General features: G+C 52.3%; 1 protein-coding gene across 9 annotated transcripts in view; it reads right to left on the bottom strand.

Moving 5' to 3' along the window:
- The window catches only part of NCOR2 (nuclear receptor corepressor 2), a 239,815-nt gene that overhangs the window by 80,718 nt on the left and 136,377 nt on the right, over nt 1-22,720 (bottom strand). For 4 of the 9 annotated variants that reach the window (XM_062010425.1, XM_062010430.1, XM_062010431.1 and 1 more), the window contains exons 8-12: nt 19,671-19,723; nt 8,595-8,661; nt 4,670-4,857; nt 3,303-3,399; nt 734-912 (exon numbers count right to left, since the gene is read on the bottom strand). In XM_062010425.1, coding sequence (XP_061866409.1) covers nt 734-912; nt 3,303-3,399; nt 4,670-4,857; nt 8,595-8,661; nt 19,671-19,723 — 584 coding nt within the window. The remainder of the gene's footprint in view (nt 1-733; nt 913-3,302; nt 3,400-4,669; nt 4,858-8,594; nt 8,662-19,670; nt 19,724-22,720) is intronic. The other 5 variants (XM_062010428.1, XM_062010433.1, XM_062010429.1 and 2 more) reach the window with 3 other exon arrangements.

Raw genomic sequence — 22,720 nt, 5'->3', positions numbered from 1 at the left:
GAGGCACCATGGATGCTCCAGCCCTCTGTGCAAACACACCCAGGTTCCCAGGGCTCCAAAGGAGTCTGGATGTGAGACTAAGCTGGGACCCACAGCTTGGCTGACAGTATGGTGGTGCTCAGAGAAGGGATCAGTAATCCCTCAAGTGATCTCAGTTGATAAAGCAAAGCTGCTCTCAAGAAGTGCTTGCAAACAGGAGAAAGTACAGCAGACAGGGATTACATGCCTGATGTGGGATACACCACGGACACAGCAACCAGTGGTAAATCCTGCAGACACAGAGCACTGAGAGATGGGCAGTGGCTGGAAGCTGCAGCCTGAGGGGTGGACACTGACAGCCCCAATAAGCCCTGTGGACAGGCAGTGACCAAAGGACAGCATGGCAATGCAAAGCCAGAACAGTGCATGGAGCAGTGGGTTTCACTGGTGCTACCCTGAAACTGGCTGACACAACAGGGGATGCAGAGCAGAGAAACTTCTAGTCACGAGCAGCAGCATCCTACACCTCTGCACATGGGCACAGGCACACCAACCAGACAGAGAGGTTTGTGTACAAGGGCATCTCCCCGTGCCCAGGTCAAAGGCAACACAGTGACCATGGCCACATTCCTTGGGGAGGTGGGGGCAAGACAAGCCCTTGGGAGATTCAAGCCTTGGCATGCTGGAGCCCAGCCAAAACACTGCACAGGTCCTGTTACACTTCCCAAGGGCCACACAAAGAGGCTGCACTCACTTCTCCCGGAAGGTCTCCTTCTCCTGTTCACTCCACATGTTCATCACCTGCCGGTCCTTGTAGACCTTCATGGGGTCGTCCATGAGGCCGTTCATGTTGATGAATTTGATGCGCTGCTGGTCAGCGTCGTAGAGCATGGGGGGGATGACGGCGAGCTGGCGCATCTGCTTCTCCAGGTTCTGTAGGGGAAGCAAACAGCAGCTGGGCAGCAGCACGGGCCCGCAGGGACCACGGGGGACAGATGTTGGAGAGGAAAGGACAGGCGGAGGAACAGGAGGATTCAGAAGCAAGCCCTGAACAGCTTTATTGCTAGAGGAGCTGGAAATTACACGCTGGAAGAGGCTGTTGCTGTCAGCCAGGGAACAATTCATCTTTCCTTTGGAAATAAAAGGCTTGAAGATACTGTGTGGAAATGTCTGACTTCAGCAAAACAGCTCCTGACCATGATGAGGTAGCAGAGGGGATGTAAACCCTTTCCCAGCCATCAAACCCACAGCCACTGGAGGTCCAGCCCCCCACCCCAAACTGCGAGGGAAGTGGGTCAGTTCTGCAAAGCTTTCTGAAGGGCTGGCAGAGGGAGACGTGTTTCCCTTCCACAGGAAACCTAATATTGTTCCAGCAGCTTTTAAATGTCACCATAAAGGGGCTGTCATTCCTTTCTTTCCCCTTATTTCAACACCCTGGGCCATAATCTGATGCCTTTACTCCATCCTATTCAAGCACAAAGTTCATGCAGAGCCCCAGCTGCACACCAGGACAGGACAGACTGGGCACACTGGTTTCATTAACTATTTACAACACTGGCCAACGTGACATATCATTTGTGCCATCCCCTGCCTGAACACCAGGAACAGTGCCCTTGGCTGAGCTGCTGGGAGTCCCCAGGCACAGGTTTGCCCTGTGAAGATGAAGGGATGCTCTGACCACCCTCTCTTCCTTGACAGCAAATCTGCTCTCTGCTGCCAGCCCCTTCAGTCCTCCCTGTCACCTGGGATGGCACTGGTCAGACATAAATGGCCACTTTGATCCAGGAAGGCCAGGTCTTAAGTGCTGTTATTCTAATTTACAGCTAGATGCTGGTTCCCTGGAGAATAGCATGTCCAAGCCTCCCAGCAAGCTGCCGGCCCAGGCCTGCCCAGCTCTGCTTCCCTGCTGCCACTGAGCAGACCCAAACTCCTCTTCCTAAAACACAGCTCTCTGTACAGACACAGACATTTCAACTCACTCCATCAGGTTCCTCATCCTCACTATGGTGCCTCCCATTCAGCAACCAGCTGCCTCGGGTACCCTGGAGGTGTCATCTCATCGTGGGAGGTCAGGGACAGCTCAAAGTCAGAGCATCGATCAGACAATCATAGACTGTCCAGCCGAAGAGAGAGCCCCTGTGCAGAGCCAGGGCAGGCACACAGGCAGCTGGCAGAGGTGCTGCCTGCAGCTGGGCGCATGGGGCTTCTCATCTGGCAGAGTATCTAAGTGCCAAGCACTGTGGATATATCCTGCCAGCAGGCAGCCAGCCCTCTCTCCTCCCCAGCAATGTGCCCAAGCAGAGGGCTGGAGCCTGTTCCAGTGGTGCTTCCCAGCTCTCACCTCCCTGCTCCTTGCAGCCCTGTGGAAGAGCTGCAAGCTCTTCAGGTCTCCTCTGAAACAAGCAAAGCAGTGCCCTAGGGCTCAGCAGATGGCTACCAGGGTGAAGTTTAGCAGCAGACTGTGCAGGAGGTGGGAGGCAGTTGGCTAACGCTCCCCTTGGCCACCACCTCTGCAGAGGTGGGAAATTCCCCTCTGCTTCTAAGACTCATGTCCTTAACTGTCTAACAGCAAACTGCCTGGGACCCAGGGCAGGGAGGGACCCGTGGTGTGCAGGCAGCAAACATCTCAGCTATTGCTGGGCAATGGCTGCTCTCCCCTCCCAGACACGATCCATTCACTGCAGCTGGTCTCTGTGCCAAGAGAGTGGAACCCTTGTGAAACCAGATCCAAATGAAGCCAAGGTCATGGGGATGTTTCAAGATGAATGGAGCACTCCCAGAAGATGTGGGCCAACTGGCTCATGTACAAACCATTCCTTCCATAGGATTCCCCTGTGTCAAGCCACACAGCCCATTCAAAACAAAATGAAACAGAAAAACCCCTCCACCCGGCAGCCTGGATGCCAGCTCCCTTCCCTTCCCACCTCTGCCTCCAGTTTAAACCAACAGGCAGGAGGTGTCTGTGGGGTTTTCCTCAGGCTGAACAGCACGCTGGGGTTTCAGCTCCCTCACGGGCAGTTGCATGCTGCTAAACCCTACCCTCTGGCCACCAGCTCCTGGGCTGCTTTGCTCCCTGTTTTGCTCCTGCAGAACCAGTGCCCAGCTCTCTTGCAAGTCTCAGGCAGCTAGAAATGATCACCTCACTTTGGATCCTAGCCAGGAAATGTATTAGGCATCATGGCAACCTCCCCAGGCTCAGCGTGGCCAAGTTAGTGGGATTTGGTTTCAGATTTCACCATGGGACCTGGCAGTACTCTCCTGGCTTCCTGGGACAAGAGAGGAGTGAGGGCTGAAGAGGAGGAGGAAGGAAAAGCTGGTCTCACCTCTTGTTCTGAGAGCCCATCGATGATTTCTGACACCTCGTGCTCGCTGCGCGCTGCCGACATGGAGAGCCCACCACTGCCTCTCTGTCCTACCCTGCTGGGAAAGGGCAGTGAAACATTCAGGCACTGATGCTCCATTCCACATTCATGACAACACATTGTCCCTGCTGGCCTCCATCATGGCTATACCCTAACACCCCACACTCCCCATGCTGCAGGAACAGCATCTGCTGCAGCCCCACGGGCTCTGACAACATCCTCCCTGACCCCTGGGTTTAGGGCTGAGAGCATCAAATTACCTTCTTTACCTGTGCCAACAGTCACTTCCTGGATCACTACAACAGAAGGACATTTCACACCCAGCCATATCCCCCCCCATTTTCTCCTCTTCACCCCACCACAGCAATGGCAGAAGGGCGTCAGTGTTAGTGCTGGGCCATCAGCACTGTCCCATTGTATCTGGTTTGCAAACCATGCAGGGACTTGTAAATCAAGACCAGCCACTGACATCTTTCCTCCTCCCCAAACACCACCCAACATAACATCCATGCATCTTAAAGAATTAAGACTTTTCTCATTGAGCACATAAGTTTCAAACGTTTCTCGGTACCATTTCTCCCCTTCTCTTTAAGATAAAATGAAGCCACTGATGAGGGAGTTTGGACCCACCCAGCTGGGAAGCAGGGAACAAGGATGGGATGCTGGCAGGAGGGTTTGGGTTCTGTACATATCAGGGGTTCCCTGGGCAAGATCCTGGGTCTGAAATGGGGAGGGGACAGGGAGTTTTCAGCAAAAAGGGTGAAGACCATGAAATCGTGTCTCCTCCTGACAGGAAACAACGTGACCTCAGTTGTGCTTCCAATGAGGAGGAGAACAACGGGCAGTGGATGGGAGAGACAAGGGACATCCCTTTCAGTGAGACATTTTACCCCCTTGTATCATTCATGGTCACTTCTCTGCAGATGTTTCTTCTCCCTGCCGATGCTCTGATCAAAGCACGTGCCTGAATTAAATCATCAACACGACCAAATGCACCTGCCATTCCTGTACAGTTTGGGCCCACCAGTAAGGCAGTAATTAGCACTGATCCAGCAGGATGGAGTCGCCTCTTGCTCCAACAAGGCCAGCCAGGAGATCAACAACAGAGGGGAGAAGGGCAACCACATTCCTGACATTTTTCCTTCTCTGCTGGCTCTGCATTGAGCCACCCTGGGGAAAAAGCAGCTTGTCTCCTGGCCTCTGCTTTTGACAAGAAGGGGAGGAAAGGGACCGACAGCCACCTCAGCTGCTCCTCCCGCAAACAAACCCCACACCCATCCCCAAAGAAAAGAGAAAGGCTGTCTGATACCAGCTCAGCCCCTTCCTACCGCTTCTCCTCTAACCTCTGCATGCGCTCTTGCAGTTCCCGCTGCTTCCGGATCTCTGGGAATTGCTTCTCATAGTACTCCCGCACTTTGCTCTCTTTGGCACGCCGACGGGGGTTGTTTTCAATGCGCTCCACTTTCTTTTCCCAGGCCTCCATCAGCTGGTCGTAGCGCTGGCAAAACTTCTGTTCCTGGAAGGGGAGAACAGGAGGCTCAGGAGATGTGCCTGGGCAGGGCAGCTCCCCCAGGTCTGTCCCTCTGTGGCTGCTCAGGCTGAGAGTGACTCATGTTGCTTAAGGAAATGCAGTTTATTAGGACGTGGACACACTCCAGGGTCTGGGGCCAACCCAAGGGTAAATCCTCAAAACAGGCCATCAGGTACCCTCAGGCTTTTCCCTTCCAGACCCAGCATCTTTGGCACTCTTTGACTACCCTGAGAAGCCTCCAGCACCTGTGGGGTGGACAAAGCACCTCAAACCCCACAGGTGATGCAGACCAACACTCACCCCTGCAAATGAACTCATTCCCATTTGCAGGCCTGGAGCCAGAGGCTTTCCTGCCCTGTATGGACGCACAGAGATGCTTAGTTTTCAGCAGCAGCTAAAGGAAATGGCCATGAGATGAATGAAAGGCTTGAAAACAAAAATGAAAGAGCCCTAAAAGCCACCAAGGGCAATCTCATCCTGCGGACAAGGAGCTACGGGTAACGCCAACGAACTGCGGCAGCAAGGAGGAATCACAGCTGCTGTGGTGTTACCCCTCCTGACACAGTGCCATCAGCCCCCTAGAAACGAGAGCTCCCACCCTGCCAGCAAATCTGCTCCATCCTCCTGCTTTCAGAGCATCGCGTTTAGAACGAGGCTAAAAATACCCTGCAAACGTAAGGAAGCCTCAGCGCCGGGAGGCAGCCGCTGCCCTGAGCCAGCCCACGGCGTGGACACGCTCTGGCACCAAGGCTCCACCTGCTGAGAGGGCTCCAGGCTTCTTTATTCCCCGTAGGAATGAGCTGGTGCTGGGTCCTGCCTCGTCACCATCCCGGCACAGCCCCGGGCATGGCTGCAGGGCTGGCTTGCAGCCCGTGCAGCAGGTCTCTTCCTTCCCTTTCCTCCACTCCTTGGGACAACTGGATGAAAGCTTTATCCACAATTCCTCTTTTAAGGAACTGCTGTCTGCAGATGGGAAAAGTAACATCAGGGGCACGCTGCTGGCTTCTCCAGCGGCTCACACCCTGGCAGTGGGGTGAGCAGCACCAAGGCACTGAGCTCAGCCCCCCAGAGCACAGCTTTCTCACGGACCAGATAAACACTTCCAACTTGCATCTGCTTGCTTAAAATCCCTTCCCACCACGGAGCAACGAGATCCTTCCTGCTACACAAGCTTCAAATCCCAGCCCAGCAGGGCTGGTCTGCAGCGTCCCTGTCTAGCGCTTTGTGGTCCAGCTGGGATATACGCTCCTTGCAATCTTCAGCCATCCTTCAAAAGCCAAGGCTCCAGGCACCTTAGAGCACGACCCATTCCCCGGATCTTCACAGCTCAACCACCAGCAGAAGCTCCGGGTCAGGCACTTCAGGGGCAGAAGCATCTATTCCTTCTTCAAGCATCCTCTGAGCAGCCTTAAGCGTGTCCATTCCTGAGCAACCATCTGTGTGCCGGCTCCTAGCACCAGTGCTCCCCCCGCTCCCCTCCTCGCCTGGGCTCACCAGCCCAGCAGCCTCTCAATCACACAGGCGAGTGCTGGCGAGCCAAATCGGACCTGACATGCGTAGCTAAAAATGGATGTTGTAGTAACGGCGCCGTAGCAGCTGAAGGCAGTTTGGAGGCAGTGCCAAGCCCCAGCCCTCCCGCAGCCCACGCTCCCGCAGCTCCGGGGAACCCAGCGGCTCTGCGGAGAGGAGGGGAAGAGCGAAGGTGACAGGAGGAACCAGTCCCACTCCTGTGCAAGTCCCACAGTTCTCCCGCCTTGGCTGATGCAGATAAGCCTCTCACAGCCAGAACAGCTCCCTTTGCCCTCTCTCTCTGCCCCATCACCCCTCTTGATGGCAATTCAGTGTCTTCTCCCGTGCAGACCTCAGGAGAAGCTCTGCAGACCCTCCTGTGGGGCTCTCGGGGCTGGACCCTGCAGGGCCTGATCTCTGACCCCGCTCCAGCCAGCCCAGGGCAGTGTCAATACCCCAGAAAGCACAAGAGCCAGGAAGAAACGCTGGCACGTAGATGGGCTCTGCTAAAAATAGGGTCTGCTACAAAACAGGCAGAAAAATAGCTAAGCAGCCCCATTTTGCAAACAGAATCAGCAAATGCATTCACTTTGCAAATTCAGCAACCGTATGTTGCCTATTTTGTAGAATAGGCAAAACGCTTCCCTAAACTGAAAAATCCCCTTTCAAGGACACTGAATCAACTGGCTGGCAGAAATTCACCTATTTTGCATGACAGGCGACTTCAGTGCAAGCTGTATTTTAGGAACTGTGCTCATGCAGCCTAATTAAACCTTTTCCCCCAGCTCCTCGATATTCACAACAGAGCGACTCGCTCCAGATCTGGCGCAGGAACCGGCTGTTTCCATCAGAAAGCAGCTCCTGGGCAGTTCCCTTCTGGTTCCAATAAAACCACACCAAGCTCTGCAATCCCTGTTTGGAGGAAGGGAACATTGATCTGCTTCCCACAACTGCAGGAGTCCTCAGCTCCTCAGGCAGAGGTGTCCTGAGCAGCACTGGCTGCCACGCCACGCTGAGATGAAGGGGTGAGCCCTGCAGCCTCTTGCTAGAAACCTGGAAGAGGTTTTACCATGGAAAAGACTAAACAAACACGTATTTGGATGCAAAAGGGAGACACAACCATCCTCTTGGAGTGCAAGATCTGTGGCTTTTGGAAGGTGGCTACAAAATGGGGGAAAAATAAGAAAGTAATTTGATCTCTGGCTCAGGACCGTCTGAGTAAACAGCCTTGTTGGAAGCTGCTTTTAAAGGCAGAGCCTTCCAACCACTTCCCAGGGTTAATTATTTTGCATTTTTCCAACAATTCCTCCCAGCTGGAGCCCTTCTGTCCAGAACCACCATCAAAGACACTGAGAAAACCTGCACCGCTGGCAACTTCAGACAGCACCTGAGCCTGCCCCAGAACTGAGGCACCGAGTCAGGAACCACAGTCTACATCTTCCACCTAAAAGATGAAGCCCTGTGGCATGAGCTGAGTCACCCTTCACCAAATGACACTGCAAAATCCACCTTCCCAGTGGGGGCCATTGGTTGCTGTAGCATTTCCCCTCCTGTGTTTTCACCTCCCAGCTCTCATTGGCAACAGGCACAGGCAGCTGTTAGCACAGAGAACGTATTAATTATGAAAATCTCACTTGAGCTTCTCTTCTATCTACCAGGGACCTGCAACAACCACCTCTGAAGTCTCAGACCCCACTTTCCCCCTTACATAACCAAGAACCATCTCCTGGATGCTGGCACTCTCTTGCAGGCAAAGCTGCCTAGAAATGAACTGGCGTGGAGCTTGACTTTTGTCTTAAACCACAAATTCCCAGGACACGGCTCTGTGGTCAGCTGCAAAGAGTCAGATCAGGCTTCAGACCATTTATCCAAAGTCAGCTTGTTTCACACCTCTCTCAGGGTTCAATTACTCACAAAGCAGACATTTATGCTGTGAATAGGCTCTCTAAGATCAATAAGGGCTCCCCTGTGACTAAGCCAACCCCACGGGTTTGCTCTGCAGGGTTTCCTGGCTGAGGGAGGTGCTGCCTACAGCAGGATCAGGGACCTCTCCTTCACATCCAAGTTATTTTAAGCAAAAGAGATGCCACAGCAATGCAACAGGCAAAGAACTGAGCACCAGCACTTCTCTGCTGGAAAACGTCCTTTCCTTTCTTGCATAACAAATTGCTGCTGATAGCCATTGTAAAGCGAGGTCCAGGGGAATCACTTACCCACTGTTTGCGAGCATGATTTCTCCTCTTAAAGTACAAAATTAACTTCTTCCGCATTGCCTGGTTTCTGTAAAGGGGAAAAAAAAGAAAGATGAGATCTGATTAACGAGGTGGCTCCAATCCAAAGCCTGGCTCTGCCCACTCCCCGAGGAGACAGCGCGCTTTCCACCTCAACTGAGAATTGCATCAACTTCAAAGCAGTAAAAGGCTTATCTGAGACCTTTTGCCAGCTTAGAGAAAGACCAGCAAACCCTCTGACACAAGGAACTTCACTCACATGTGCTGGCAGAAGCAGGACTAAGGTTGAGAACTGAACTGATGAACTCTCAGTTCTGCAAAGCTTTCCCATGTGCTCAGCACCCAACGGGGCAGATGCTCAGCTCTGCGTCTGCCAATGGTCAGGCTGTTTCATTATTAACTTCACACTTTGATTTGCAAAAACTCAATGGGGTCCAAAGAGTCAGGGGGCTCAGGCCAAGCTCTGTGTGGTGGGAGGTGACTCCTCCCAGCACCTCTTGAGCAGAGGCCCCAAGCCACCCTGGTCCCAAGGGCCAGCAGCAAGAGAGCTGTCAGCACACACACACACTTGTGAGGGGTCACTCATGCCCAGGGTTCCAAGACACTGATTAAGAGGCAGGATTGTGGCAGGGATTGCAGCATGTATCTCCTAACCTCTTGCTTTCTTGGAGCTGTGCCTAACAAAGCTGCCAACAAACCCGCCAGGAAAGTTCAGCCACTTGCAGAATTGGGACCTCAAGAACTAGCCACTGCAACCACAAGCAACCCAGTATCTGCCCAGACACTCCCCTAGTTGCTTCCTTTTTCTCCTTTCTGAAGACAGCATGAAATAATTGCTCCAAGAGAAGCAGCACCAAAGCAGTGAGGAGTTGGAAAGGCTGCAAGAGCTCCCAGGGTCTGCACAAACCCCAGAGCCGAGCTCCTGCAGTTATTCCTCTTACTAATATGCACAGCAATCAAAATCTCTAGGTAAAAGGTAAGAGACCAGTGGCAAAGGAGTTTCCTTAAGTCTTTTATCCCGATTAAAGGCAGAGCTGCAGTGTGTAATCACTGATCAGGAGCTTAACAGTCTCATGTAGGCATGTTCTGCAGGATTTAGCAGAGTGAAAAGACATCCTAACTGCTTCCTCATTTCCATCCCTGCCTGGCTAGTGAGAAGGGGAGAAACATCTCTTTCACCCCATCAATGCCTAAAGCTCAGCAGCAGCACAGCAGGCTCTTTGGGAAGGGGCTGAGGGCAGGGCTCTCCAGTCCACTGCCAAGGCTGCAGTAGGGCCTGGCACTGCCACGATACCTGCACCCAAAAACTAGAGGGTTTATTTAGGACAGCAATTGCTTGGGTCTTCAACCACCACTACCTTCAAGATCAAGTACAGCTTCTAGAGAAAAGGCAGGACTTAGGACAGGGGTTATTTCTTCTCTAGCACCTCATGGTCACACTCAGCTCTGTGACCTCTTTTCAGTTTACCAAGGAAAAAGCACATCAGGCTCAATTCTCGGTCCTGGCAGTACCATTTGGATTTTATAACCTTCTGTTTCTCCTCTTTAATTAGTTACCAGAGGTAGGGGATACATGCAGAGTCCCTGACACTGCCAGAGCTGCACTACATCTTCATCCCCTTTGACTTTGCCTTCAGTGTTTTGGTGCAAAACCAGAGCTTGATTCCCAAGGCAGCAGCAAGCAGCTCTTCCAACTCCTCCTCCAAACAGAAAACACCAGCTACAGGCTGGGAACAGACTCCAGCATCCCCAGCTCGAGCCACACAGCCCCAGATACCCCTGCTCTCCTAGTTTCAGGCAGCACCATCAGCAGCAGAAGGCACAGCCAAGCACCAGGGCTGAAGGCTCCTGCAGAGCAGACACTTGCATCCAACAAAGGTTTACTGAGCAAAGGCTTGAATATTAAGCCCTGTCCTTTGATTCTTTTCAGAAGTCACAGTGGCATTGATCACTAGAGGAGGAAAAAAACCCAAATCTAATAATTCCATGCATGGGGCACTGTCTGCCTTTGCTCTTTTTTGACAGTGTGTTTACAAAGGACCTGCTGTTGTTCTGGGCTGTGCTGCAGAGACCAGAGGCCACCTCATTAGATATATTAATAAACACTGCTGCCAAAGGCTTCTCCCAGCTGGATCACACAACACCACTGTCTTCTGTTTCTATCTGTGTGGTGCAGCCACTGAGGAGCTTCAAAGACAGTTGTGAGTGAGTGGTTGAGCAAAACCTGACCGCTCACCTCTATGCTAGCAGCAGTCACCTGCCTTTAAACACCAGGGAAACTGAGGCATGCAGCTGCAGTGATGTTTGCTCACTTGTGCAGGGAGGGAGACTCATGAGAACAGAGAGCAGGGCTGTGCTGTGACACATGGTTCAGAGACTCTCTCTCACCTGCAGTGCCCAGGCCCCATCTGCCAGTCCTGCACATCGAGCACTTCCAAGGCTTTGCAATAGCTGGAGGGCTGGGGACTCCCACACCTCCCTGGGCAGCCTGGCACAGGGGCTGACAACCCTCTCAGGGAAAAAGTTCTGCCTCAGCTCCAATCTAAACCTCCCCTGGGGCAACTTGAGGCCGTTTCCTCTTGTCCTGTCACTCCTCACTTGGGAGCAGAGACCAAACCCCACCTCACTCCAGCCTCCTGTCAGGCGGTTGTAGAGCGATCAGTCCATGGAATGGACTTCTTTCCACTGCTTCAGCTCTCCATGAACAAGCTCTGGCAGAGACTACATCCAAAAGACACACTTCCATTGTTTGTTTACTCCAGTGATGACTGTGTGTGGGATGGCCCCCAGCAAGGGCTCATGGATTGTCTCTCAGGGCTAGCACAGCTAAATCAACCCTTGCCCTCCCCACACCAGCCTGAATGACATCCAAGAGCAACGTGGGGCTTTGACACGTTGCTGCTGGATCTGCTGCACCAGTTATCAGGAGACAGGAGTCTAAATGAAGAAAACTAGCAGCTCTTACGCAGCTGATGAGCTGCCACGAGTTTTGCATCACGGCTAACCTTGAAATTGTTAATACAGGCCAGGACTTAATGGCTCCACAACTGTGAAAATCAGGAATGCCTTGAAAGGTGTCTGTTTACCCCTGCCAAGGCTGAAGCAATCAAAGAGTGAAAGGATTAAAAACAACAACAACCCCCCCTCCTGCCCTAAATGTTTGTGCCACTTTATCTTTTTTTCTTTTTTGCAGAAGGTCAAGCTCTCAAAGGTTAATACAATCTCAGTAAATATAAATAGGCTTCACAGTTATCTCGCTGCATGTACTGCTGTTACTTAGAAACCATTTGCACAGAGGTTAATTCAGGCCACGCGTCTCCAAAGCACAGGCTGTGCTCCCTGGGCAAAGCCCAGAGCCAGGCAAGGCTGCTGGGGCACAGGCAAGGGCTGCTGGGGCACAGGCAAGGGCTGCTGGGGCACAGGCAAGGGCTGCTGGGGCTGTCTGCTGCCAGTCCTGCACAGAAACCACCGGCGTGGAGCAGCACACGACAAAGGTCGCTCTTGCAAGGCACCAACTCTCCTTCATCCTCCTCCTCAGCTGCCTCAATCCTCGCAGGTCCCTGCCTGCTGCTTGCTGGGGCACAAGAAAAGCCTCAGGGATGGAGACCTGAGACACAGCCTTCACGGGGCAAAGCAATCGGGCAGTTCAGAGGCAGAAGGAACAGAGCTCCTTACATAAAGCAACAGTGACTCTCATGGACAGTTTGAAGTACTGCTGGGCTGACACACATCCCACGCCTCACCCCACACTCAGCTCCCTGCTCAGTCCTTGGCCATGTTCCACGCAGCTGCTGTGCAGGGCAGGGGAGGGCTGGGCTGCACCCAGCGAGACAGAACCCATCCAGCGCCTGGGAAGTCAGTATTTGGGGGCTGCCACAAGGCACAGCCCCATCCTGATGGTCATCAATTCATCCAACCCCCCCGCTGCAGCCCATCGCCATTTCTGCCCTCCCCATGGCCACGGGCTCCACAGCTCCCTGGGGTACCTATGGGCAAAGACCTTCTCTTTGGTGGCCTCTCAGCTTCACATGGTGCCCCCTCAGCACTGGCTGCAATGACACAGCCAATACACATTTCCTACCCAGCTACTTCAGTACAGTCCCAGCTTATTACTTCCCTCTGAAGACATCTCCAAGGCAAGGACACCATGTCCAGCCACCTTCTCTGTTGACAAGTTATTCCAGCCCTTTTGTGCCCAGGGGAGCTTTTCCTGCACCTTCTCTACTTCTCTGCAGGGAGGGGAGAGACCAGCCAGCACAGGTTACACAGCCACCAACCACATCCTTCTCCACAGACACTGACCTTGTGAGCTCCTGCAGCCCCGAGGCATGAGTTGCTTCCAGTGCTCAAAATGGGGGCTCTTGGTCACACTCAAGGAGATGCAGCCTCACAGTGGGAGCCCAGAGCTGCTGCTGCTCAACTGCTCTGCACACCTCCAGGATTTCTGTCCTTGCTGCCAATGAACTAACCTGGGGATGATCTGCTTCCACCACCCCTGCACTGCAAAGGGAAGGCAAGCCAAGCCTTCTGCTGAGTCTGCAGCTCATTTGGGGTTCTTCCCCCCCCACACACACATCAGAGGCCCAATTGTTTGCAGTCAAGGGTGTCAGAGGCTTTCAGGAACAGGAGCTCCCCCACTTTAAGGGCCAGACATCAGTGCAGGAAGTGTCCCCAGCACCAGGCACCAGCCTGAAATGTGGCAGGATCCAGGTGGAGGTCCTGGGGCTGCCCCACCAGCACCCAGCACTTCCCTGTAAGCACCACAAGGCAGGAGGAGGAAGCAGAGATCAAAGGCAAACCAAACTCCAAACGTAATGTTCGACTGTCACCTGCCACCAGCACAGGAAGCAGGATTCAGATGCTATCTATAATTTTGGGTTGATTCTGCAAGAGCTTTTTTGCCCTTGCATAATTCATCCTCATCCCACAGCCCCCCTGCTCTGACTGGGGAGCCCCACACCTGTGTGTAGCTCTCAGCCTCCAAAGCAGGGAGTGAAACGCACATCCCACTCCAGGCCAAGCAAAGGAAGCCCCTGTGCTGTGGGAGCAGCCGCTTCCACCCACCTTAACTCGCTCAGCAACAAGGTTGGGGTTGTTTTTTGGCTTTCACAATGGAGCCAGTCAAGAAGAGAAGCCCTAACTCTGACTTTTGAGTTACTTGGCTCAGGCCCACGTGAATCACTTGGCTGCAATCCTTCCGGAGGCTGGGATCTGGAAAGGACGTGGGTGCACGCATGCGTGTGGGTGTGCACACGGGTGGACACTGCCAAAGCCCTGCCACGGCGCTCCCCAGGATACAAAGAGCTGATGCACTGCAGCACACCTGCAGCCTGCCCACAGAGACCTTCACCCGCTGCAAGATGAGATGAAAGGAAGTTTGCTGTGTGATCAAAACTAATCAGGGGTATTTCGGTGCACAGGAAGGTCTTTCAGCAGCCAGCCAGTGCAAACAAAGTGGGGATCAAGCTTGGGAAGCAGGCAGTGAGCAGCTGGCACAGCCATTGTACAGTGAGAGTGGAGACAGAGGAGCCTCCTGGCAGCTCCAGCCAACAAAGCCCTGTCAGAGGGGAGATGTGCAAAATGAGGGACCTGAGGAGCACCAGCAAGAACACCCCGTGGTGACACCAGCCAAGGGGAGCGTACAGAAAGGGCAACAGCCACGTCCTCACAGCACTATCTCCTTGTGAAGATGTTTCCCATCCAGATGCTCGAGTGACTCCCTTGGGCAGCAGTTACACCTACAACCACAGCTCATAACATCAGATGGGAAATTCATGCCCATCCCCTTTAGAACCTACGAGCTTAGGACCCAAATGAGACAAATCCAAGCACAGCAACACTTCTGGCCATCAGTCAGCACCTGTCCTACACCTCTGCCTCCCCTTGAAGCCCAAGCTGACATTGCACAGCCAAGTGTTGCCCACTCAAAACCAGTACTTGGCTTTTCACTGGCAAGAGAAAGAAGCAGAAGGTTGCAGTGTGTGTCTCCATCATTTAGCAATTCATCACAAGGTAATAGTCCTGCCCTAGTGCATGCCAACAGAGAATAAAAGAGATGAGAAACCTTGAATGGGATGAGCAGGGAGCTGCTAGGTGAATTTCTAATGAGGAAAACGTCTACAAGCACTAATAAAAAGACCTGAAAGAGAATGCATTAGTAATGACAGGGTTTGGAAGAGCATTTGTATTACATGTCAGGCTTTGACTATGAATTTAGAGGCAATCCAGTGCTGCTAAAACCCCTAAACAGCCGGTAATGAAAAGATGACTTAAATTTTCCAGAGTGACAAGTGATTTGGAAAGCTGGAGTTGCTAGATTTTCAGAAGAAAGCCATTCTGCTCTTGTGGGAGAAGCAGAGGGAGGGTTAGAAAGGAAAGAGATATTCAGAAGCCCCTAAACCTCTCAGAAAATCCTGACTTCTGATTTTGATTCTGCAGAGGCAAAGCTTCCCCCTCCCCTCACCCCCAGAAAAGCCATCAGCTGCAGGCAGCAACCCAGATGTGCAAATGCTACCAGCACACACAGCCCCGCTGCCGCTGGATCTGAGCACGTGAGAAAACCAGCAGCACACCAAGCTCTTGATCTGTTTTAGCTGTACACTCAGACCCAGGTTCTCCCTGAGCCTCTCAGGGGATGCAGCCTGGTTTCACCCTGACATCTCTGAGTTTCAGTGTAAAAGCCAGGAGCAGCTCTTGAGGGGAAGGTTTAAAGCAAACCCTGTCAGCAGCGCCTTGCACGTCCTTACCCTGGGCTTTTCAGTTTTCCTTTTGTGTGCTTTTTCAAAGCTCAGAAGCTCACATTTTGCTTTCAAACACAAATCCCACAGACTGTGATTTCAGGATGACTGCTTCAGGAAAGGGGGGAGCAGAGTCCTACCGGGCTGTTTTTCATGGCTGACTGAGCAGGGATCTCCTGCCTTAGAGATGAAGGTCCCCTTGGAGAATATCTCTCCAGGTAGACAGCAGGTAATTGATCCTGCTCATATGAACAACATCTAGTCATTTTTCAAACACTTAGAGGACAGAAGGTTAATACTGTTGGTGCCAGGAGTCTGGGGAATACTCAGAATCACTCCCAGGGCAGGGCAGAAAGAGCAGCTCTCATCCTTGTCCATCCAACTGGCAAAATGCTGGACAGAGACCCAGACTCGATGCACTGCTGTTTAACTGGTGCACATGGAAGTGGCCTCTACATCTGGTTTTCAGCAAAATCAAAGAAAAAGGAAAAAAAGGGTCTTTGCAACCTCTTCCACTGATGCAGAATCATCCCAGTTGTGTTTGGGGCCTGAAGGAATCTGTCAGTCCACTGCAAAGCCAAAAAGTCTCCACCTCAAGGAACAGCAAGGGCTGAGCTCACTGTGGGGCAAAGCTCATCCCACCCCTGTGAAAAGCAGGGCCCTGCTCTCTTCTTCCTTGCTGAGACAGCAGCAGAGCCCTTCCCTCCAACAAAGCGGGTATTTCAAACAGAAAGGACACGGTGCCATCAAAGGCAGGTCAAGCCTTTGGCACAAACCCCAGCTCAGATGCACAGACAAAACGAACCGTGCTCACAGGTGAACCAAAGGGACCCGAGCAGACGGGGAACAGAGCACAGCCAGGCAGCTAAAGAGGACTTAAAAGCTTTTGAAGCTGCAAATACTGGAATGAACTGGGGCATGAAATTAATTTTAACTGTACTGAATAGGAGACAGGCCATAAAACTCCCTGAAAATAAGAGGCCGGGAACGTTTTAGTAAGAGTAGAAATTCTCCCCTTGACTCCTCAGTCAGCTCCATTAGCATAAGTGACTCATCCCCACTGAAAAGCAAAGCAAACAAGCAGGAAAAATCAAACTGCTGTTGCAAGGCAGAGAGTGTCGCTGAGAAATCGAGGAATCCTGGCTTTGTGATATTCAAATGCCTTCCCACTGACACTTGCAAATGTTCAACTGAGGAGAAAAAAACCAACAACCCACTCTAGGAAAATGTTTAAAAGAAAAAAGAAACCAAGACAAAGTGGAGTTTGTGAGTAGCAGCAGCCTGGCCATCCTGTGTGCCCAGGTATGAGGCTCCAAATCAGCTTCACATGGGAGCAGTTTCTATTTGGCACAACAGAGCCAGTATGCAACGAGGTTTTCTGGACAGAATCACAACCTACAAGACTTTCCAGCAACCTTCCAAAAAGGCTTTTTTCCATCATGGTTAATTCTGCACAGGGGAAACTCCTTCAGAAGGATCTGCATCCAATTACACCATGGCAAAACAGAACCTGTGGTGTCCCAGCTACTGTCCCTCTGGTGCTCTAATGCATCTGGCTGATGTCTCCCAGTACCCTCAGGATTCACTCCACTTCCTGCCACAACAGCCACCTCCAGGCTACAGAGCAAAAGCTGCTGCTCTTCTGGAGCAGAAGGGCACAAACATCACAAGAACAAGGAAAGCACATGAAGTTTTCTCAAACACAGCCCATAGAGAAGCTGTAGGTAGCATGGGAACATCCAAGCCAGATCAGACAAGCTTAAAACCTTTTCCTCTTGGCCAAAGACCCTGAATGATTTGCCTGGAAGAATCACCAAAACCTTGTTTCTCTATCTGCCTCCCAAGTATCTAGATATGCTTTACAGTGCAGCAGGGATGCAAGAGAACAGGACACACCGATTGCTGCACATCCATCAAGCAGCAGCAGAGTGCAACTGAGGCCTCGGGACCTCAGCCCACGGCCAGGAGCAGCAAACATCTGGAGCCCAGATCACTCAAGGGCCTTTTGCTGACCTAGATCTGTGAATGCACATGGCTGGCATCAATAACCAGCTGAAGGCAGCTAATTGTGAGGGGTTTGGGAAGGAGGAGATGGAGGCTTTTCATTAAAATGTGTGGTTTCCTTCCTATGTTTTTGCAGCATTAATCAAAGAGAACATTAACCCAAACCTGCCTGCTCCAGCCTCTCCTTGGTCTGTCCCCACCAGCACTGTAACCACAGGGGAGCAGTGCCCAGGGCTGGGATAACCCCGTGGATGCCTCCATGGGGAGGGATGCAGAGGAGTGCCTGTGCTGATGGCACCGGGAGCTGGTTTGATGAGGCTTCACGTCTCATTACTGGTTCCACTCCTGATCTGCACAATCAGTTCCCTCTCGTTTGCTCCCGTCTTTCAGGCAGCAACCAAGGACAGGAAATCGTTTAAATCACAGGAAAAGGTGATCACAAACCCACAAATATTGGCAGGCAAATGCAGAATGGGTGCAGCATCTGGATCTACTTTTAACTTGTTCTTTCTAGGACTAAAGTAGTGATCAACTTGAAATCATCACCTTCAGTGCCCAGCTTGTGATGGACAAGAGAAGACAAGAGTCAGGGGACCCCGAGAGACAAGAACTGCCAAACATCAGTGGGAGGGGTGAGTCACAATCAGCAATGCACAGAGCAAGCCCTTGGGTCAGCATTTGATGCTGTACAATGTGGTTGATCAGCCACCAACCCCCTGAACTGACAGCAAAAGTGGGAGCTGCAGGCTCATAGGGGGCACAGCCCCTCTGCCAGGCACCATCACCACCTACTGCATCAGCCCTGTGTTGAATCAGTGAACTGGAGCGGGAGGCTCTGGTTTTGTTTGCTTTTCTTCACACTTTTGCAACTAGAAGAGCACACCTGAGCACTGTGGGAGGCAGCCAGTGTGTCGGGCACCAATCTGCCCCCTCCTCAGAGCTGTGTCCACCAACAGCTCCAGCACAAGGGCTGCACCCATGGGAGGCCCAGGCCAAAGCTCACGTGTCAAAATCCTGGGGAGACTTTGTCCAAGGCCTGTGGCTCCAAGGACCAAGGGTAAATGCATCACCAACACAAGGCACAGCTGCAGGAAAAGCAATCATTTCCCAATGACTTCTCCACTTGCTTGTCCTCTCCCACCTACCCCCAGGAGATGATGTTCCCTGCCCCAGAGGTGCATGACACAGCAGCACCTTGGGTTTATTCCCAGCACCCAGGCCAACGCTGAGAACCCCAACACGAGCCTTGTGTTTAGGGTGCCAGTGCCCAGCACCAGCAGCGAGGCTGCTCAGGGACCCACTGAGCACTGTGGGGGCTCAGGGTGACTTTGGGGTCTGACAGCTTTACAGTGAGTGCGTTGCCTGGATGACACAGGAAGCCTTGGGTGGAGCAGGAACCGAGCAGGGACTGGCAGTGAGCAGCAGGGTCACGTCACCAAACCCTCCTCCTCCCCACAGCCCTTGGGGACAGCGAGCACCTAACCACCACCACCAGTGCCTGCCACCTTGCCCTGCAGCAGAACAGCAGAGGTACATTCACTCTTTCCCTGTAATCCCCCTGGCATCAATTAACACACTGCTGAAAAGCAAAAGATTATTAACTTTGGTTAATAGATTATTAAAGATGATTATCACCAGCTGACCGAGCCCAGACCAAAATAGACACGCTGCAGGCAGCTCTGAGCAATCATCGCTGCATTCAAGGCAGATAAAAGTTTCAGATCTGCTTTGACTATTTCAATTTCCACCAATAATCACAGTTACCACTATTCTCATTATCTGTTGTATTTCTTCTGTGCCCAGGAAGTGACTGTGGTTATTAAATGCAGGTTGATGATTAAATCCGTGTATTGAGGTGATAAGTCAAATTAGATGGTTGCAAAGGATCTTTGAAATAACCAGTTGTTATCAAACATTCAAGAGGTGCTTCATGAAAATCTAGCTGCAACTTTTGCACCTTACCTCCTCTTCTCCACATGCAATCACACACACACAACACTGGCAGCTGATTTTGTGCCTCAGCATGTGTGAAATGCAGAAGAAAGCGCCCAAGGGGAGTTGGAAAATGCCAAGAGACTGCTCAGGGCCCACATCCACCTCCCTGAAAAAATCCAACAGCACCTCCAGCATCTGCCTGAAGCTCCAGCTCCCAACTGCTGGGCTCCTGGAGCTGCTTTGTGCAAAGCACCAGCTCTAAAGGGCTGCTCACGACTCCCCAGCAGCTCTAACGACGGTCTGAGAGCGAGCGAACATCCCTCCCAATCCAGCCTAATGCCCAGCCTGACATTTAAAACAGCCTTTATTGCCATGTACTTACATTTTAATGTTTTCATGGTACTGCCTGGTGTCTGAAGGCTGGTTGTATAACGGCTGAAATAAAGAAGAAAGATGAAAGCATAAATGGGACCGTCTGACATTTAGGAACTCCATCCCGCCGGCAGCGCTGCCCGAGCACCGCCAGTCCGTGGCCCCCAGGATCCCTCACTCCCAGCCCAAACTGTGGGGCACAGTGTCCCAGCTGAGCCCAGGGGAGGACAGGCAGTGCCTGGGAACGGGCTCCTGGCGACATAAGGCACATGCAGCCAGCATGGCAGAGTAGGGGGTTTGTTATTCACCGGCTGAAAGACGCAGTGAGCTTTGGAACATACTCCCTGGAGGAGGGCGAGGGGAAAGGGGGGCTGGGGAGTGCCCAGAGGCAGCCTGTGTGCTGCACATTGTTAAGTCTGGGTGGTGAAAGCCTGCCCAAGCTCTCCCAGGGAGACAGAGCAGGCAACGGCACACAGGACAAGTCTTCACCTCCCTGGTTTCCAGCTGTGCCAGGCTGGCCCCTGGGCGTGTTGCCGCAGTCCCCCAGCCCCGTGCATGGAGTGATGCTCTTGTCTGTCTCTCAGGAGGGGCACTGGGCTCAAGTAGTGCAAGTTTTTTGCCCAGGGTGGCTCTTTGGAGAACCCACTGGCCGTGGCCAATTCCAGCACCAGATGGGAGGACCCAACATAGAGCTGCTCTGGCCCCTGTGCCCTCAGTGGGACATGCCAGGGCCCTCCATGGAGAGTCAGGAGAGCTGGATCCATCCCTGGCCACCTTTAGCCAGTCCCTGCCCCACTTCCCCTCCTTTCCATTCAATTTCTTCTCAAATTAAACACAGGCAAAGAGTAAAACATGCTGAATGTGTGCTCACCAGGTGAGCAGCACTGGAGAGAAGGGGACCTGCAAACAAAGGTCCCTTTCTCCTCCAGTTTGCAGTAGGTGTCATTCTCACCTCCCCTACAGTATTTCCCCACCACCATCACAGGTGCTTGGCACAGCAGCTTTGTTTTTCCACACTGCCAGCTTGTCTCTAACTGCCCTGTAAAGCAGGCACTGCCCCACCTCTCCCCTGCCTATTAATCCCCCTATTCTCACCAGCCCATCATCATTGGATCTGGGAACCAGCAGGTCATCAGCTTCCCTTTCTGGCTTCCCTTAGCCATGCCCCTCTTTACTGGGATAGCACACACACAGAAGGGCTCAGGCAGACAGACACGGTGAGATGAACCTCCCCAGAGGGCTGTGAGGCTCCAGCAGTGCTCAGCCGTCCTGTTACCCTGTGAGGGCATGGGCTGCAGGTCTGCCAGGAGATACTCAGCCACCCCATGCTGCAGAGCCAGGGCACACCAGAGGGACAAGCAGGTCCCTCAGAAGCAGATGGATTTGCAGTGCTGTCCCTTCCCCAGGATATTTCTATCACGAGTCCTCTGCTGGGCTGACTCCAGGCTCAGAGCTGGCTGTGCACTTCACGCTTGGAAAGCTCAGAGGAACACAGACATCCGTCTCATCACGTAGCTTGAAAGAGGCAGGTCTGTACCACAGAGAGAAGAAAGCAAGCTGTGGCTCTGGAGAATCACGTCCTCAGTCACCCTGGAAAGGCTCAACCAGAGGAAGGGCCAGGCGGCCTTGACCAATGACCGCTGCTTGGAAGAGGATTGCACGAGCTGGCAGTACTGAGAAATCACAGTGCTTCCCTTCCCTCTGTGCTCATAAAAATCAAAGCAAAGAAGCTGGGATGTGGCAAGTCACAGAGACCTTCCTCCTGGGAGAAGGCAGTGGAGGAAATGTTCTGGTTTGCACCTGGGTTAGAAGATGCTCCCGTGCACGTGGAGATCACAGATGCCCTAATGCCATTCAGCTCTCCAAAGGCTGATGATGCTTTTCCACTTCTACTAACCCATGAAATAAACAACCACTCCAATTCTTGGTTAGTAAACCTAAGTGTTAAGAGACAAATCCTGGAACACATCCCTTTAAAAAGAATGCCCAAACGTTCAGATATCAGCTCTGGGACCCAAAACCAAGATCCACGTGACATCAGCATCACAAAGACATTCCTGCCTGCAGAACAGCCTTAGCACTGTACCTCAGCCCATGCAGTCCAGCAAGCCCAGGAGACAAGTGCTACCTACTTCATGGAGAACACAGCCTCACAGGATGAATAGTTAAAGAAACTTTATTCTCAACAGGGCAGGGACAACAAACAGCACCTTCCCCCAGAGCCAACCACAGCCTGTGCAGAATTGCAACTTTCTCTGTGAGTAAGCAAAAGCAGAGCTGCCAGGGTAAGGTGACACGTTGGAAACATTGAGAGCTTCCCCAGGGTAAGGGCCATGTAACATGTCTCTGGGGACTGACAGTTAAGAAAAAAACACATAATTGCAATGTAAAGCTATTGCTGGAAAAACCCTGAATTCACTGAAAAGATCTTAGACGAATAAAACAGAATGAAAGGTTTCCACTGCTTTCTGCCCTCTGCAGTTCAGACAACACAGCTCAACAGCGCTTCTCCCTGGGGAAAACCATGGGGTCATTTTCACAATGGCACCGTTACGCTGCAGGGATGAAACGGGCAGAGTCATGGTTTACTGAGTCAGAACCTCCTCCTGACCTAGAGGGGATGGCCAGCTTCCCAGGACCTGACCTGGACCCAGGGGGGATGCCTAGGTGCAAGGTCATCCAAAACCCCAGCAGGCAGGATGGAACAACAGCAAGCAGTAATGGGCAAAGGGATTCAGAGATAACTCTGCACGATTAAAACCCCGAGAGCGCAAAAGGATCCTCCAAAGAGGATAAGACATGAATGAGACCTCTAAGATAAAAAGTACAGGGCCAGACCTTGTAAGGTCAAAGCAGTGAGAAGCCAAGAACTGCTTCCTTGATATGTACAACGCAAGGACACCAGGTTCAGTGAACAGCTCGTAAGCCCGAAAGCTCAGAGGGAGCTGTTTGAAAGAGAGAAGTCAGGAATTAGAGTTTCCTACCAGAGCTGAGCCATCTCCCAGCAGCTTCTGACCTGATAGGAAACCCATGACACCGACCCAAAACTTCTGGGTAAAT

The sequence above is a fragment of the Colius striatus genome, chromosome 17 (genome assembly GCF_028858725.1).
Source record: "Colius striatus isolate bColStr4 chromosome 17, bColStr4.1.hap1, whole genome shotgun sequence".
NCBI classification, from domain to species: domain Eukaryota; kingdom Metazoa; phylum Chordata; class Aves; order Coliiformes; family Coliidae; genus Colius; species Colius striatus.
Note: the sequence above shows the minus strand (reverse complement) of the source record. Positions and strands in the feature narration are given on the sequence as shown.